The sequence below is a fragment of the Phallusia mammillata genome, chromosome 8, assembly GCF_965637545.1.
Source record: "Phallusia mammillata chromosome 8, kaPhaMamm4.hap1.1, whole genome shotgun sequence".
NCBI classification, from domain to species: domain Eukaryota; kingdom Metazoa; phylum Chordata; class Ascidiacea; order Phlebobranchia; family Ascidiidae; genus Phallusia; species Phallusia mammillata.
The window spans coordinates 7,905,180-7,923,437 of record NC_137259.1 but is presented as its reverse complement, the minus strand read 5'-3'; the positions used below and the strand labels follow the sequence as shown (position 1 = coordinate 7,923,437).

At 37.1% G+C, this 18,258-nt stretch overlaps 2 protein-coding genes across 2 annotated transcripts; both read right to left on the bottom strand.

The window, feature by feature from the left end:
• Window positions 1-733: 733 nt before the first annotated feature.
• Window positions 734-6,302, bottom strand: LOC145204981 (uncharacterized). Its single transcript, XM_080077604.1, has 4 exons — window positions 6,239-6,302; window positions 5,869-5,967; window positions 4,788-4,865; window positions 734-4,521 (listed from the first exon to the last, which is right to left on the bottom strand). Exons 1-4 carry the CDS (start codon window positions 6,252-6,254, stop codon window positions 1,889-1,891), a joined length of 2,826 nt encoding a protein of 941 aa, XP_079933730.1. The 5' UTR covers window positions 6,255-6,302; the 3' UTR covers window positions 734-1,888.
• A 1,371-nt stretch (window positions 6,303-7,673) lies between these two features.
• LOC145204982 (DBH-like monooxygenase protein 2 homolog) lies at window positions 7,674-13,737 on the bottom strand. Its single transcript, XM_080077605.1, has 15 exons — window positions 13,547-13,737; window positions 13,381-13,491; window positions 13,164-13,313; window positions 12,295-12,385; window positions 12,054-12,235; window positions 11,908-11,985; window positions 11,741-11,845; window positions 10,948-11,050; window positions 10,675-10,844; window positions 10,373-10,467; window positions 9,862-10,018; window positions 8,915-9,057; window positions 8,385-8,478; window positions 7,920-8,018; window positions 7,674-7,847 (listed from the first exon to the last, which is right to left on the bottom strand). The coding sequence occupies exons 1-15, from the start codon at window positions 13,697-13,699 to the stop codon at window positions 7,674-7,676; spliced, it is 1,905 nt and encodes a 634-aa protein (XP_079933731.1). The 5' UTR covers window positions 13,700-13,737.
• Between the last annotated feature and the right edge of the window lie 4,521 nt (window positions 13,738-18,258).

Sequence of the window (18,258 nt, the reverse complement as noted above, 5' to 3'; positions counted from 1 at the left end):
TCATTGATAGCTAGTCAAAAGAAACTAATACAATTTTATTCAGTTATTAAAAGCAATTATTAAATCTTAGTTCGATGTCTGTGTGTCAGCCGTGTGATACAAGTAGTCCTTTTGTTGACTAAAAGACTCCTGTCGTGGGTTCGAATCCCACGGGAGTCTTCTACTTTTTCTTTTTAAATTTCTGACCAAAATTACTGTAGCGAAACGGCTACTCTGTGACGATGCACAGGTGTTGTAGCGGAAAAGCAAATCACATTAACAGTGTACAGGCGATTAAAAAGGCAAGACTTCAAATGACTGAATTAAGAATACCGGGTCCTACTACCAAAAGGACATGTTATGCATCGTTTGATCAAATTGGACAACAAGCCAAATGGAAAAGACGGAAAGGCTTGCTGATGAAAAATAACAATTTGGCAGAAGAGAGGCAAGTTACCGAACAAAACAATCGCTTACGACATCAAAATTGTTCTGGGAGGGGCAGCCAATCGGTACAACGGCCGGCCGCAACGGCAAAAAGAAACCGACAGCGGAACTTGTTCTTTAACAGAACCTATTGCATCATCCGATGAGGACGAGACTTTCTGCAACTGAGGCTTGTGGTCGCCCATAAATGACCTAGTGCGACCATAATGTGATCACCCACAATTTGTTTATTGCAAAATGTTTGTAATCGCCTATATATTTTGATGGGTTTTCGTTCATTAAAATATATTCATTATTTGAGCTTGAGATTTGTGAAACGATGACGTTACACGATAGGTTTATCACAGTTTAGCATTAAAAAACCGCACATATGTACGAACTATGCCATGCGAGTATATTCTCAGAAAATCATGTAAGAACTTCACCGAGCATCATGTATGGTCCGATGTAAACTTTCCGTGTATAACAACCATATATACCTATACTTGTCATCAGAACATCGTACGTGATGGGATTCAGTGCGAAAAGTTACACAGTTTTAACGTTTTCTTATTACAAGTAAAAACTGATAACACCTGCAAGTCCCCTGTGTAAAAACGTGGTTGGGTCAGTGTTCTTTCCACCACTTGTCGGTATTTAGCAAACCTATCTGAAGTGCTTACGTTAAAGGCAATGTAAGAACTCACATCAGACAAGGCTTACTAAATACCAATATATGATGTAAAGAGAATTTGAGACTATTTTAAAGCAAGTTACATGAAAATGCTGACGGTAAGGGCTATGAGGGTTGGAATAAGGTTTTACATGACTTTGAGTTCTGAACTGTGTTTCCAAGAAGCAAAAAGCAAGAACAAAATTTAGCCTGCAAAATAGGACTGAACGGAACTGTCGGGTTTGTTTCGTATAGACTTTGCATCCACTGGCTGACTGGCGAGACAATTAACCACTGGCTTAAATAGAAAATGGAGATACTTACGTCACCACATGTCTGCAAACAACACAGCAAAACAGTCAATGTAGTTACGTCTTTAACAATTTAAAAATTATGCATGTTATCCCGAAAAGTCTCGTCAAACGAAAAAAATAGGGGCTTTGCACTTTTCATGACAATTTACATGTCGATAATGCGACAAATCAGCAAACACATCTATCACATATCGTTAGATATTGCAATAATCAAAAAAAGGCTTTGCACTTTTCATGACAATTTACATGTCGATAATGCGACAAATCAGCAAACACATCTATCACATATCGTTAGATATTGCAATAATCAAACATCAACACAAGCAAAATATCCAACAAAAGCAAAGTAGTGCGCAAGATAGGGCAAATATAATTGGTACGCAGGTAAAGTTAAAAAGTGATTTTTTAAATTAATGTACAAAGTAGTCATTGGTAAAGCAAATATCAGCTTATGCCTTTGCAAACTGTATTGTGCCGTATGTTTTAATCGTTGTAGTTATTCACAGTCTTGGGAAAGTGCGGCCGATTCAACCAACATATCTTCCAGCATTTTTACTGAACCTTCTAGTTTTTCCACCAGGTCCTTAGATATTTCCTTTCTTCGTTTTAAAACGTTAACACAAAGTTCTTTACTCTTGTTTGCGCGTTCCGTCAGCTTTCCACAGCAAACAGCTCTTGCGTGGTTGTAGCACGTCCGGGGATACATCTTTGTTATTTCAGCTTTGCTTTTGATTCCTGCAGTTTTCAAAGCGGTATCAAAGTGGTCCAGTGCCTTCACGTATTCTTTTCGAGCTGCCCAGTATTTTCCACAGTAAACCAGAGATTTGATAGACACTCCCCATTCCAAATTCAAGATTGCTCTATCGTACAGCAGTTCGCTTAGTCGATCGGAATCTTCCACACTGAAGTTTTGCACACTACCAAGTGATGCAAGCTTTGCATTAATGCGAACCACTGAACATAGGTGGGTGAGAAAGTCGAATTCTTGCATAGCAACTTTTTTTAGAATCCCGTGCTCGTAGAACAGTGTATCGCGGATCTCCTCGCTCATGAGGTTTTTCTGGACAAAGTTTTTTGTTTCCTGCAAAATATTCTTCTTTTCTGATTCTGAAAAATTGTTTAGACCCTTCATACGGATGCTTACCAAAGCAGTCGCAGTGATACGTAGAAATATGGGAGCTATTCCGAATCTTTTTTCGACTTCTTCGCAAATTGTTAGAGCGATGGTTGAAAACAATGTAAAACGTTGACGAAGTGGTAACGTAATATTTCCTTTGTGATAAATTAACAGCCTACTCAAGGTGTGTAGAACTGATACGATGCGTTCTGCTAAATACGTCTCATAAAGCAAGTTTTTCTCCAAGAAAAGTGGCATAGACTTGTTTCGGAACTCGTATATTTTTGATGGTGGAAGAGGAATACTGTTGTTCATGGCAATTTCAAAATGGTGTTTGACATCGTCATTGGATTTTTTGAGGTAAAAATCTATTTCACTTTGTTTGGGCTGTAAAACTAGAGACAGGTAATTTTCGATATCAAAGTCAGCAGCAAACAGTGCTTTTCCAGTAGATGTACACGTATCCACGATTGCTTTTGCCCTTTTTTGTACATTTTCATCTGTAAAAGTTGAATTTAATACATCAACCGTGACGTCAGCACCGGTTTGTGAACTCAATATGCCAAACAGAATGGTAAGAGATTTTTGCAGGTTAATTTCAGCTTGTGAAACTTTTTCGTCAAGAGTTTGTTGCGTACCCAACACGGATCCAATAACTTCGTACAAATGGCTACAACATAACTGTAGTAGGACATCATTTTCATCTTCAGTACAATACTTCAATACAGAGCGCATGTGGGGTATCATATCGTTCATGAAAACAAAGTTTTGTGTTCTTCGAAAATCTTTGTGAACAATGCCTGCCACCGATTTGATTGTGGGGTAAACAGCTTCAGATAGCCGATCAACTTCATCCAGGTAAAGGCGCACAGCCATGAAAACCACCTCATGAAATGTCACATACTTGTTCATGTAGTCATTGCCAGCAACTTTGCACATTCCATAATTGCTAAGGGTCTTGATTAATTCGTCGGACTCTTTCCTGTTCAGATAGTTAGTTCTGGAAATGTCGTCGTTTCGGGTTTCTTTCCTCAAGTGCTGCATAATTCGCCCAATCAGTATTTGCGGTATGTTTCCATGATGAAGCAAACTAAGAGACAAAATTGCTCTACGGAGTCTTGAATCATCTTTTTCTTCGCCTTCCGGAACGAGTAGCATTAAAATGGCTTTGTGCAAATGATTTACTTTTAGCTGCTTTGCTTCGTGTTTTATGATTTCGTGGACAGATTTATCGTCTTCTAGATTCTTTAAGTACATTTTAAAGGTAATCGAAGGTGACCTTGCTGCTTTCACGGCCTGTAAGCCCAATGGTAAACCACTTAATCTCTCGATAATACGTACAGCAGCATCTTTTTCCCCCTGTTCACATATAGCTGTCACTCCTAGCAACGAAAGCCCTTCTTGGGGGGTTAGACCAACTATCTTTTGCGGAGTGAAACCACTGGGTAAAATGCAGGTTTTCTCATTTTGTGATGTAATATAAACATGGAATTTCTCCTGTCGCCCTTTGGTGCTTCCAATGCATAGAAGAAAGTCGTCCAGCAACTTGTTAGTTTCTTCAAGGTACTTATTTTTATTGGGATCTTCCAAGATTATCAGAATTGGAAAGTTGGACGAAGCAAGTAAATCCACATACTCTTTGCATCGGTTGTTGCTCACCAAGTGTTCTATGGCGCTTTCAACAACTCGTTCATCTTTTAACAGCATCGAATGTTTTACCATACACTCCAGAAGCTTCTTCAACTCGGTTTTTATATCGTGGTTTATGTCACTGCACTGAATATGCCATTTTGCAAAAACTATACTTTCTGAGTTGTAAGGAAAGTCCGCCCCTAGTTTGCGAACAGTTTCAGACTTTCCAGATCCAGGCATTCCATGCAGATGAAGTACTGATATGACTTTAACTTGTTGGCCTTGTTTGACTTCTTGATACGATTTGCTCTCAATAAAGCAAGGTGTCACTTGACCGATGTTGTTAATAGAAGTTGGTTCGATATGAAGGTGTTGGTTTCCTTTGTTACAAAAAATGGTGTAAATTTACCTAGTTAACATGTGTAGTTGTGTAAACGAGTATTGCTTTTCCAGCAGTTTTTATCTTTAATAATCGACGTTTCGACGTCCCATGCAAGACGCATTCATTAGGATAATGGCATATCTTGCAAGTCAATTTTTTATGAAGCTACAATTATTTATGGACTGACAATGCGACAATATTAACCCCTTGAATCGCCCAACTAATTTCTTTCTGCAACTGTGTAAAAAGTACATGATAACAAACCTGCTAACTGTTCATGGTATGTGACATCGCTGGCGCCCATTGGTGAGTTTATCAACGTCGGATTGTGAATTTCGTACACTGTTAACAACAGATATTACAATACATGTTTAGTATTTTTAACGACACCCCAAGGGGATCGCCAAGCACTTTTGAAGGAGGACCGCGAAGACGCAGTCCCGTTTAGTGACATTTTATCCATATCATAAAAACTTTTCCCTTGACTTCTGTTTGGCATAGTTACCCATACTACCGTTTGACTTAGAATTGGCGCAACAGCATTTGTGATTGTAGTCTTCTATAAATTTGGTTTTGGCGTTTCTAACTGTTACAGTGACGTTTAATAGTAAATGTTTGATAAACACATACTGGCAGTAAAACTTTTTACAAATGTCTGTAAGGGGTCGCGTTGTGTTCGAAAACCTCCAAAGGGGTTCGCAAAGTAAAAATAGTTGAGAACCACTTAGCCCCTGCAGAAAGCCGAAGGCGTACATTTTTGCCTGCTTTGTATGCTGTACAAGTTAAGAATTTGTAACGGAACACCAACTTCACCTGATTTTAAAAAAAACGTGATTGTAGCAGCCCTGTTTTGTAGATCAACATTTTTGTAGCCTCCGCCTTGCCACACGCAAAAGCTTGTTTTAATGACTGATGTGACAGGCAGATACTGTGAATATGCCGAATCGGCTATTTGCAATAATTTGTGCTGAAAAGCTACTTTAGAGAACAACGCAAAAGGTATTTGAATGAAAAAAATGATGTTTTCGTATTTATTATCATTTTAATATGACGACAATCAATTCGAATGGTTAGCATAGTCTGTATATTCTTTTTTTGACAAACTAGTTTGCTAACAAAACCAATCAGTCAAATCGATTTTAATCATTAAACTTCTTACGGGGCTCTTTTTAATTATAAAGTGCGTTTCGTCATAATTTCTTATTCTCGCGATCTTTATCGGTTCACAGCAGATAAAAAAATGGTGCTAAATAACGCGAAATTCAGATTTGCTTTAAAATTTAGTGACGCGTATGCCGAGATCGTTCTATTTCAGGGGATTGTGCAACAAATGGTGCTGGTTTACCTGATGCTGGTCTACCTATAGTTTGCGGTAGCAGGGTGCTGGAATGGGGTATTTCTTCTACTGGGGGTGTGGTTACTTCGACAGGAGGCCCACAGCGTTCTGTACAAAGGAAACAACAACTGTTTGGATGCTTTCTGGTGTAAAAGTATCTTTAGTTGGAAACACTTCACACATTTCTTGTGTTGATTTGCTTTTTAAACCAAGCGTATGTTTATTCGTTTAAATTCGTTCAGTTCGATAGAGTGGATGTGGCAATGAAATGTTCAAAAGTTCATGTTACGTCGTTTATTAGGAAAACTTACAGTTTTTCCGCATCACAAATATTTTTCCATTATGTCTAAAAAAATAAATCAGTTAAAAAGAAACCTACCTTCGATGGGCTCCATTTAGCAATTAAGAAACGAATTAATGCGAAGTCAAAATTGTCTTCCAGGGCAGAAATTCGCCCACGGACGTGAGTTGGAACTTACAAAATGGCGTTGGCAGGTAACGGTCACGCTTGACTGGGGATCTAATCAGTCGTATTTTAAACAACAACAACAAAAACAACAAAGGTACTGTTGGTAAAAATATAACAAAGGCAGGTTTGTTTTCTGTGACTGGGAATTCAATAATGTAAAATAGCTTTAAAAAAATAACGTAGGAAGGACAAACATCAGCAACATTGCTTCCAAATCAACCCAGATTGTAAATGTAGAGTCACTAATTTCAAGTCGCTTTATGCCAGTGATGCAAAAAGGGCCAATAACAATTTATTTTGAACTGTTTCTAAGTAAGACTAAAATAAGTGTTTCTTCTTGGGTTTGTGACTAGAGTATAAGTCCAAGTCATAGCTTTCAGTAAATGCCTCAAATATTTCGACCGATTGCGGTATGTCAAAATACCCGAAGAAAAAAAAGGCCCTTATAAATTTGACGTTTATATAAAGAGCGAAAACAACTGCTTAAACCATCCCAAGTCTTGTTGTGTACCTGGTAAAAATCAACTAGCCCGTCTGCACAGCATTGCTCTAAATACCGCTCCTAGTACAATCAATACTCAAGTTTTAAATGGGTAAAGACTAAATAGTACTATGCTGTATGGAAGTTAGTCGAAAAATTCGAAAATAGCTAACACAATACATGAAGCGGAAATGTGCGCGATGACGTTGCGGGCATGCTTAATTGAGGCTCAATTCGTAGGAGACTTGACATTTAGGCGATTGGTTTATTTTCATACAAATCTATCATCAGTAAAATTAGTTCTAGCTTGTCGAAAATAGGGCTTGGTCATAAATGTGGGTAACCTTACTTGTTTGAATGAACTTTATTAGAGTGGGAATGGTGGGTTTCGAATTGCCATGGCAGTAAACGAATCATTTCTAAAATGCTGTTTTCCCTAGGGCAGTGGTTCTCAAACTTTTGTTGTTGCGACGCCCCTGGAAAAGTTGTCTGGACTTGCAACCACCAGCAAATAAAAGTGAAAGAGGAAGTCAAGTTGCGCCGACGGACTTGTTGCATGGGCTGTTTGGTCTCGACGTACATTAACGGGCAGTCGCATTTTTGATCAATAACTTTTGATATAAATTTACGACAATCCGCACTCTACGCAAAACGTCTTTGGACGTAGATATACATCAACCGCACTGAGAGTGTTAACCTCATATTTATAAGATAAACTGAGTTCAGCCACGAAGCAGAACTATTCTGCGACGCCATGGGAAAATTGAAACGACGCACCAGGGCTTCGCGACACACAGTTTGAGAACTACTGCCGGCTTATGCAATAAAGAGATGGTTGGAAATATATCACATGAAAACTGCAGGTTAGTTACAAACGACAAGGCTGAGAATAACAAGCAAGAGCAACTGATAAGTGGACGACATTAATTTAAGTCCATTTTGATCGGATGTGGTTGTCATGGTTGTGGTTTCAATGCAAGTTGCAACTGGTTCCATATAAGGCTGTGTAATATTGACCGGTTGGACGGATGATGCAAGCTAAAACATAACGTTGCCATGAATTTTGCTATAAAACAACAAACCCCACAGGTCTTTGTGTTTAAAACTTACTCCCGGAGGTGAAAAGTCGTTTTCCGTGCAGATCTGGAATCTTGGAACCGTATTTAAGTTGTTGCTAAATTGAGTTGCCAACTCTTGATTCCAAGGTATCTTACAACGTAATAGAAAATTTAAAGAAAATCCCAAGTATAACTTATAATGCATTAGAAAATGTAAGTAACTATATTTTATGACTGGCTTTACGCCGTGTGAATAAAATAAAACAAATTTAGATTCATATAAGTGTATGTTGGTGCCACAACTTACGATTTGCAGCCCGCAAGATAATTCAAATGTATTTGGTTTACTTCTTCGATTTTAAAGAAGTACGAACTTACATTAAAAAATGCACATGATTTTGGAACAAGCCTAATAATAAAATTTCAAGGTCTTTCGGCAAATGTCTACACTGCAACGTTGCAAGGTACCTTGTTTCGATGTACATTATAATAGAGAATTTATGTCTGCAAAACTTACATTGTTAAAATACTCTTCCAGAGTCAAGTTGTTGCTTTTAAAATAAATGTCTGCATACGAACCGAAAAAATTTAATTCCGAACTTGGAGGAGCACTGGAAAAGAAACGACGAATATTTGCATACAAACACTTTTTTACCATAGACATAGAACATTCGACCGTAAGCACATATACAAAAACAAAGTTGCCGTTCGTAGTTGGGTTCTTAACTGTAAACGAAGTGCGCTACAAGAAATAAAACCCTGTTTGATTGTTATGTTATTTTTGGTTAATTCGCTTTTCTGGATCTGTACCAAATGGAATTTTGATTATTCCATTTATAAATGAGATCGCACACTTACAATTGTTTTATTTTCTGCAGATTTTTGCTTACCAGCTCATTGCACCAACGTAAACTATGCAAACGTCTCACCTTGAAGAAAATAGGATTGTCCACTTAAAAAAGACATAATATGAAGGGAGTTTGGTTTTGTCCAAGGTGTTTAATAAAACTGTGAGTATTTTTGCCCACACAAATATGGTAACCCTACCGTATATCGGAGGTGTTGGAAATACCGAGAGCTTTGTATACGTAAGGATCCAAGATGGGCCCACTTAAACAAAGAGAAATTGGCAAACGTGGATAATATGAGAGAAACCCATCGCACATTTCTCTTGTAACAGAAAGTCCACCCTAAAAACGTTCATTAAAGGTTGTCTCAGTTTCAAATACGTTTAAGTACCAGCAGTTGCATTCAAAACAGTAGAAATTTGACCTAGCTCATTTTCCACACTAAAAAGAAGTACACATTGTTAACCAAGTACATACACACTGAATTTTTAGATCCAATAAAATGAAAGCTTTAGATATTTGCCAAATTCTATGCAGCCAATAAACATAGTCGTGTTTGGATGAAGTTTTGCTAACTGGCAAATGTAACTTTTAATTTTTAATCATCAATGATTACAACTCACACTCGACATTTGTTTCTGGAGTTGCTATGTTTAATATGCATTGCTTTTCTTCAAAAAGATCCTATTTTTAGTTGTTTTTAAGGGCATAACTGTAACTTTTCTATTTAGTAAACACAGGAGATTCAAATCGGAGTTCAATTGGGCATTTAGTTTTTTTAGAGGACAACTTAGTTTTGGTAAAAAAGGAGAACATTTCCTCAGCTAAGATGAATACATTCATACTGGGATCAGCACTGAAGCGGTCATACCTAGACTAGCGATCACGGCATACTCATATAAATCATGGTACGCCAGGCCTTGAATTAAGCTGGTGTCCCAGGCATTCCTATGGGGCAAGGCACAGACTAGAAAAACCCAGCCTGCGGTGGGATTAGAACCCACGACAGGAGTATTTCTGAAACATTTCCACCAAAACGAAAAATGTATGGTAGGCCTAATGTAAACAATTTAGCATGTGTGGGTAAACCCTGCAAATTAATCAACTGAAATATTATACAATGGCGTAACAAGTCTGTTATCTTACATATGTAATGTTGGTTCTGCTTGTGCTGTCATAATCACACAGAACTTGCAGTTGATCACCAGGTAGCACGACTCGTTCAGGTTTCACGTAACGGAATGCTTGAAAATCAGGATCATAAGCGTCGTCCTTTACCACAAACGGCAACTCCACCCCATTTCTTCAAATTTAAAACTTTCAAAGTATTTACAGCACCTAGGTGTAGCATAACTTCGCTAAATGTATAGGATAGGGTTTTGAGGCAAATTTTTCTGGCACGGTTTTTGTTTTCCTACTTTTTCAAAAATTATACAGTATTTTGTGTTGTGGCGTTTTTTCTTTGGACTAATTACCCAAAAAAGTTGCCGATTGCACCGAATTGTTTAAATCCACAGTGTTTGACAATTTTGAACAGTCTAGCTTTCAAATTAGTTAAATAGCCATGGAATTTCGACTGAATACTACTTCAAAGCAACAATTGTGCTTATTTGATTTAGTGTTAATTCACATACTTAAAGTTTATGCTAAACAATACCTAAAATGGCGAACAGTTACTTTTCTTCCAAGATAATGTGTATGAAGAAGTGTTCCAAATATGTTGAAACTTGTGATATTTCCGTAATCCATGGCCTAGTAACATTAATTGAATATCATGTTTATATGTTTTAAAGGTTGAAAGTAGCAGAAATCAAGTTAAAAACTATTTTCTGCGATTGAATTTTAAACCGTTGATATGTTGTGGTTTTGTTTCAACTGCAATTTGCTGTACACTGTTTGTCTTGAAAATAATTTGGTTTAAAAGAAAGCCTAAATTGAATCATAAATTACATCATTCACCTTTTCTATACAATCCGCTGGGCAATCGCCGTAAGCGAGAAACGACTCTGCGTTTGGTGGAATAACAAAAACATACGGAAATATAGTATGACCAGTAAGCAACAATCCAGCGTCGTGAGTTCGAAGCTGACTGGTATATTTGAAAGTTAATCCAGAATCATCTATGACACCTGAAAGTAAAATCTTTTACATTATGTGTATCGATTTACTTCACATATAATATATTGAGTTAAATTAAGTTGACTAATTAAGTTGTTAATGTAGGTAACCTACCTTCATCAAGGTTCGGATTGTTGTAATGAACCAGTAACCTAATATATTTCGGGTCGCCGGGTTCACCAAAAGGCAGTCCAACATTGTTCGGAAAGCGAAAACCCTACAAAGCGGTAAAAAACGTGGTATCATTTGTCAAACTACATTAAACCTACGTTAATCCGATTGCGGCCAATCCTGAAATTCGAACTTGAGGTACAAATGATATGTAATGTTTTCCTCAATAAAATGCTTTAAGTATTCGCCCAACTCGGAGAATATTTATTCGCTTTTAAATGCGAAGTACACCAAAACAGTTTGTATAGTTACGGTGGTGATGTATAAACACTTAATTTTGGCTACTTGTTACACTGCACAAGGCTGTCGATGCGATATTTGTAAACCCAAAATTGAGCCGACAAAAACGCAAGTTCGAAAAATCACCAAAGACTGTAATTTTAGGTATTTGAGAATAAATCTATGATATGCCCTTTTTTGGAATATTACTTTAAAAACTTTTTCTTTTCTTTGGAATTTTACCATAACAGCTTTTCACCTAATTTACTTTGTCAGGATTAAACTAGGTTTACTAAAAAAGCAGCATAATCTCCAAAAAATGATGACTCCTCCCTATGACTTGCAAAAAAATCTGTAGTCATAATACGTTTTCTGTAGTCGTGATAAGTATCACAAAAGCTGTTATAAACGGCGAACGACCTACCCATAAGATTCTACACACCCTTGAAAGTTTAAACTCAAAACCCGCAGCTTCACTTCCAAATGTGCTGAGCTCGTTTCTGACATGTTAACTTACCTCTCCACCAACTCCCCAGCCAGCAATTATCATTGAACAATCGCTGTCAGAAATCGGTTCGCTGTCGGTTAAGCATTCACCACTCGAACCCACAACAGCGCCCACCTATAATGCAAGTTTTAAAATCATAGGAAAAAACAAAGCAAATATTTTTAGACAACTTCTACCGGTAGAGGGTCGGGACATTGGTAGACAGAAATGTGATGTACGTAAAGTTCATGACCGCTTTGGATTAGTGGTAAAATCTGTAAACGAAATTTTTTTTATTGATATTGATATATATCATGAGTTGTTGAAACTTTAAACGTTTAACCTCAATAATATGTCTCTTTGAAGGTACATCAGGAAGTTGCTGAAGATGACAACTGTAAAAGGTATCTTTTGGTGGAATTGTAACTCCGCCAGTGGTAGAATTAAAAGTTTCCACTGTCTCGCCAGGAGTTAGAGCTACTGAACTCATATCAGCCGAGTCGGTGAAAAGAGTATTTCTTGTTCCTGAAAAAGTTGTTTTGAGTGCTTAAAAAACTTGTTTTTGCCCGACAAGTATGTTGTACCTCTGTTGGTTCCGTGATAGTCCCCTGGTACTATGTCGTCTCCAGTTGGATCTGTTGTTCCGAAAGCGTAAATTATTTTCATTGTGTTTTCCTACAAAATGAATGATTTTTATTGGCCATTTTGACGCCTTGGCATTTTTTCGATCAAAATTTTAATTGTACAAAAAATGTAAATATTTGACCAGAAATGCTTAAATGTTTGGTCTCGCTACCACATATAACATGTTGCTGTAAATGAGGAGACATTAGGGCCTCGTGCAGACTTTTCCCTTGCTGACGTTAGTGAGAATCGTGTTTAGAAAACGTTTCAGTGCCCATTCTTTTTGAAGCTTGTTATTGCCTTTCACAAATACGTTCTGGTTAGTTGTGCATAAAGTTTATTGAGTCAACTAATTGCTGCGTGTTTGCATTAAAGCGCGTCGTCGAAGAACCGCGACGCTAAGACATTTGGATTCAATTCAACACACGTTTTTGCGGTCGCAATGATTTCACTTCCATGCGTTTTGGAAACTTCAGCAAAAATCACAAGTTCTTGACAAAAGATTTTTTGTCTAGCAGCGCACCGGCTGAACCATACCTTTGTTAAAAATGCTCAATTGTCAACTTGAGGGATGTTAATTATCATTTAAAAAAACATTTATCATTTATGGACTTTTTCGTATAGCGAGTGTTTAAATGAATTCTAAATGGCTAAAACATCATCTGATCTTATGAAATCTGATCCCATCAGATCCTAAACAATTCGCAAATTAGTTTGTCTTCAACATAAAAAAATTGCCATTTGTCTACTTCTACAAAGTTGCAAGTTCAACAATTTACCTCAACAGTTTGCTTGCCCTAGCCTTACAAGTGTGATTTCGACTACTGACCGTTATAGGAAGATCATGCAAAGAATCACAGGCTGCCAGTTGTCTAGTAAATTTCATCCAAGTCCATCCATCACTTTCACCTCCAGATAAATCATCTATGTTTTGCTCATTGTCGATCGGTGGAAATTGATTTTCAGTTGCAAAACGGTCCTATGAAGTAAAGCGTTTTTGTTTTCAAACAAGTAAAAACAAACTGACACACTATATCTGTACACACCGTAATTGTAACTTGTCCGCTTTTCACCCAACCAACAATCATATCTGCCCCAGTCATACCACCACCTGGAGAGATTCCCACACCAATCCAACCTGTTGTTTTGGCGTGAAGCTGAAAAACCAAATAATTATGAAAATGAACTGAACGCAAATTTGATGTATTTCACCTCCAGTGTGATGTAAGTTGTGTTGAATTCCCATTTGAACAAAACGTTTCCTGCTGTGTCAAGCTGTCGCATCAATGGATAACTTTGACTTGGAGTTTGACCTTGACTTCCCAACACTAATGTCAAACCAAGAAAAAACGGAAACTTAAACATTTTTTTTGTCTTAAAATTATTTGTCAAGCATTCGAAAATGTTCAACTTCAAAAATAACAAAAACAACGGTGTTCACAATATAGCATACTCCTTGTCGTTAAACGATCGTGGTTTTCTTAACCTTCTAAAGTTTTTGCTATGGGCGACCGCATCACCTATTTATACCAACAATCGTCAGCGCGTCCATTGAACGCTGTTTACAAATTACAAGTGTGAAAAAACAGGAACTATCTTACAAAGTCTCATCTACCAATGCCTAAATAGAAGCTAATTTTCAGCTTTATCCACAGACTCAACTAGTCGATTCTTATGTCATCACCCCTAAATTTACCTTTCGAGTGACATTTTTAGTACGTATTGTTTTAATACCATAGGCCTACAAAATGACTAACAGATGAGTGTGCGTGTTTAAGTACCCTGTAAGATACTTTCCAGCACAGAAAAAGAAAAAATCCAATCGGTACGGTTTTTAAGCCAAACTTAAAGAAAAGTCACGAAAAAAGTAAAACGTTTTACCGATGCACGGCAGACACTATACGCGACCGCTGACGTCAAACACTGTAAGCGCGATAAACACTGCAAAGTTGTACGCCCTTGAGCTAGATTTTTGCTTACTCAAAACACAAGCGTAGTCTTGGTCAGGGGTTGCCAAACTTTAAGCATGACTCGCCAAGAAGTGCGTAAGCTAACAAGAATGAAACATTGTGCTTTAAAATCATTGCCCCGGGCATGATTCTGATCGGTTCGTAAATGTTCCTTGTATAATCTCATTTGAATTTAGATGTTGCAACTGTTAAATTGTAAAATGACGTAGAATTATAAGAGTGTTTTCCACAGAGCATTGATCCATTATTTTATCATAAGAAACAAAGAAGTGCAATTGTTTGCGCACAATAATACTTAACTATTAGTCTTGTCTGTGCTGTAACAAACAAATTGCAACAAATTGCCTTGTGGTAAATAAAATGAAGTTACATTTTAGAGCTGAACGTACAGATGTATTTCGTCACAATTCATAACGCTTTTAAATGGGGTGACTTTTACAAAGATAAGAAAATTTTTACGCTTAACACCGGTAGAATCCGCTTGCTGTATTGTAAATTATGTAGGAAAAATAATGATAATATCTCCCACAGTGTTTCATACCGGAACGGAACGTTATACCGGAACGAAATAAATACTTTTTGGCTCAAATACCGGAACGAAATACCGAAATAAAAAATATTCAAAATACCGGAACGGAACGAAATACCGTTATATTTTATTCCGGTATTTCGTTCTGGACATTTGACATGAAACAATTGCTGAAAATTTCGCGCCGTTAAGATATGATAAAAATTGAGGCTCCTACAATTATCATCCGTTTGACCATTATTGACAAATGTTATATGACGTAACAACTACCGACAATAATTTTTGTGTGTTGCAACTTTCTTTCTTTTTTCGCTTAATAGTTGTAAAGACCACAAAGAAATGTTCTTTTTTGAGACCGAAATACCGAAAAATACCGTTATAATTTTATTTCGGTCAGACCGGAACGAAATGCAAATATCGGTCCAGAACGAAATAAATAATTTGCTCAGAACAAATAACGTTATTTGGTTTCGTTCCGTTCCGGTATGAAACACTGATCTCCCACTTGTTAACTGAATGCATAATCCCACAAAAAACTTTAGACGACATTAAATTCATTCTTTCCAGTCGGTTCCAAATTTCTTTTGACCCCAATCCAAATGTAATTCTTTTAAACTTATTCGATAAAAACGTTATATTTTACATCACAGACCAAACTAAAAGTATCAATGACTTTGCTATTGTGCGCTAATAAAAGCCTTTCCTTGGTTGATTGTGATGCAATAAAGGACTAATACAAGCAGAGGAGACTATTTAATATTCCAAAAGTTTAATCTCTCGCTAAAGCACTATTTGAACTAAATAGGATTGCAGTCTACCTTTAAGGTCAAGACCAAATCGCTTCACGAGATTATTTCATTTAAAGAATAATTTTTTTGTTAACGTAGGACACAAAACATCATTATATAAAAAAAAAAAAAAAAACGAAGTTGGTGGTTGACTTTAGTGGGAAACCACACCAAAAAGGTTAAGAACCACTGCCTTAGGCTTTTTATGCAAGTGTGTTTTGCTACTTTTTTGTTGGTTATTTACGTTTTCTACTAAAGATTGGAAATATATTTCAATCTTACTTGTCTCACGTCAAACACCGTGTACTACTGCATGTCTTTCTATGCCATGACCATTCTTTATCATATTAATCACTTTTTCCGTCCTGATCTGCTATTTCAGGGGTAGGCAACTTTCCACTCAATTCCTTTAAGGGACATTTGAATACGCATTTCCTAATCTCTTGGTGTCTCATATAACCACATAGTATGCTAGTGGTTGCTGAACCCCACTCAATTCGACATTTTATGACAGTTAGACTTTGCCTACCTTGTGAGTTAAATAGCACAGGAACATATTTTCAATAAACATATATTCAGGTCAGAAGACTGGGCTGTGAAAATTGCTACAATTTGTCAGTCAAGCAGTGCAAACTTGTTGGCCTAAATTACATTTTAGACCTGACAGTCTAGGCTTAATTATGTTTCGTTTCTAACAACTGTAAGGGCCGAAAAGAATGTTCTTTTAAACTATATTCGAAACTCTAAATAAGCTCACATAATATGTGAAATAGAAACAAGATTGATTAGGAAATTCTATGTAGTAAAGAACCTCCGATACAGCCCTGTAAAACAATTTTATTTTTTCTGATCAGCAACAAAAAAAATGATAAATTAAGTTTATGTTCCAAAATTGCAAAACAATGTCATCAGGCTATTTAATTTTAACTCAGTTTTTACTTGATACTACTCTATTTTGTGGGTCATGCGTCGTAACTGTTTACGTTTGCGACTCATAAGAACTCACAGTTGCCAGGTTGGGGAATTTCCGTTAAGTGACGCAACGGAGCATAGCTTTCTATGACAAAATTGCTGAGTCAGCAATTTCCAGGAATTTATCTGTCACACCATAGCCTTACCAAAGCTAAGTTAGACGGCAGTTCAGTGCAGAATTAGGTCACGCTTCACATAAGAAAACAGCATAGGAACAATGTGTGAACAAATTGCAACTTAAGCACCTTGGTTAAATATACAGGACAAACATTATTATAAGGCAAAATGTCGCCATGGCAGTTCAATCCATATCAATTATTTTTCACATTTTTTGTAATAAACACACATTTACCAATCGACTCACCAATAGCAATAATTACTCGATTTTACACGACTTTCTAACACAACTAACGCAGCACCCTGCTCCACTGGTGTCAGTAACGAAAAGAAGTAAACCACGTTGCATTATTACACAGAACTGGCAGTTCATTGTTACGTCACAGAGCGCAATAGATTACATCAGGGGTGTGCAACCTTTGTTGCTGGAAGGCCAAATATAATTGCCAAAATTAGATCACGGGCCGCACCTGTGTATAACACAAGGTGATTTCAATTTGTTGCTAACCAAATATGCTCAACTACAAGTAAAATTCGCATTTGATTCTAGTCACATATTGCCAGGTTGCAGAAAAATAGCATTGGACGCATTAATCTGCTCAAAAACATAAATTAGTAAGACTCGTTTGTCAGTACATTTAAAATCCAAGCGTCTCTGCGGGCCGCACAACCTTTAATTAAGGGCCGCATTTGGCCCGCGGGCCGCAGGTTGCGCACCCCTGGATTACATTACACAAGTTGTAGTGAGGAAAAGCGGGAATTCATATAAATCCGCAATTACTGGTAAACAAGACGTAACAGCAAGTAAAAGCCCACTAAACATCGATTCTTGGTGGTAAGTCAATGCTACCGGCCAAAGGGGCAAAATATATTATTTAAAAATTACTGCCAACTGTGCTGAAAATTGTACCCTGGAACAAAAAGTCAGAAAACTGGCATCATGATATGCACAGCTTTTTTAGGACAAGATAATTGCCATTCAGTCACAAACTTGTAACTTGGAGCAGTCTAGGTTAAGTTCAGTGGTCACGGTTACAATTTTGGCGACTAAGGTTAAATGCACTTACAGCCGTGACGGTTAAACTTTTTTGCCACCTGTTTGCCTTTGCAACCAGTCGGAAAGAAATTAGTCTTTTGGGGGCGAGAAACGTTGCATAACATGAACTTTTTTGTGTGCCTATTGCGTAATAGCTAATAATCACGGGCCATCTAAAACGTAATATCATAGATAGTGGCGTCGTAAACAGTTGAGAATAGATGACAAACGGTTAGTTAAATATATAAATCAAGTTAGAAATCAGTCTGGAAATATGTACGAGATATAGTTGAGATATTGCGAAATATTTCCTGCCTTATTATAACTGTAATTTGTACACAGAATGTACACCAGCGGTTGTTGGTAAAATAAGAACACGTGATACGGCTGTCAATAGCAAAAACGAGTTTATTTTTGCTGTGATATAAGCGATGAATAAACAAAACCATAGTAGGGTAAACAGTCATTTTTTTTAAGGTTATTTTTTAAGGTTAGACATTTTAGCGCGTAAG

What these genes read in the sequence shown, in the direction of transcription:
- LOC145204981 (XM_080077604.1), bottom strand. An exon ending in TATAGGTAGACCAGCATCAG is followed by an intron (nt 4,866 to 5,868) that starts GTAAACCAGCAC and finishes TGTTGTTAACAG; the next exon opens with TGTACGAAATTCACAATCCG. An exon ending in ATACCATGAACAGTTAGCAG is followed by an intron (nt 4,522 to 4,787) that starts GTTTGTTATCAT and finishes TTTGTAACAAAG; the next exon opens with GAAACCAACACCTTCATATC.
- LOC145204982 (XM_080077605.1), bottom strand. Translation starts at nt 13,699, where the DNA reads ATGTTTAAGTTTCCGTTTTTTCTTGGTTTGACATTAGTGTTGGGAAGT. An exon ending in CAAAGAGACATATTATTGAG is followed by an intron (nt 11,986 to 12,053) that starts GTTAAACGTTTA and finishes TTTCGTTTACAG; the next exon opens with ATTTTACCACTAATCCAAAG. An exon ending in GTAACTGTTCGCCATTTTAG is followed by an intron (nt 10,019 to 10,372) that starts GTATTGTTTAGC and finishes TTAAATTTGAAG; the next exon opens with AAATGGGGTGGAGTTGCCGT.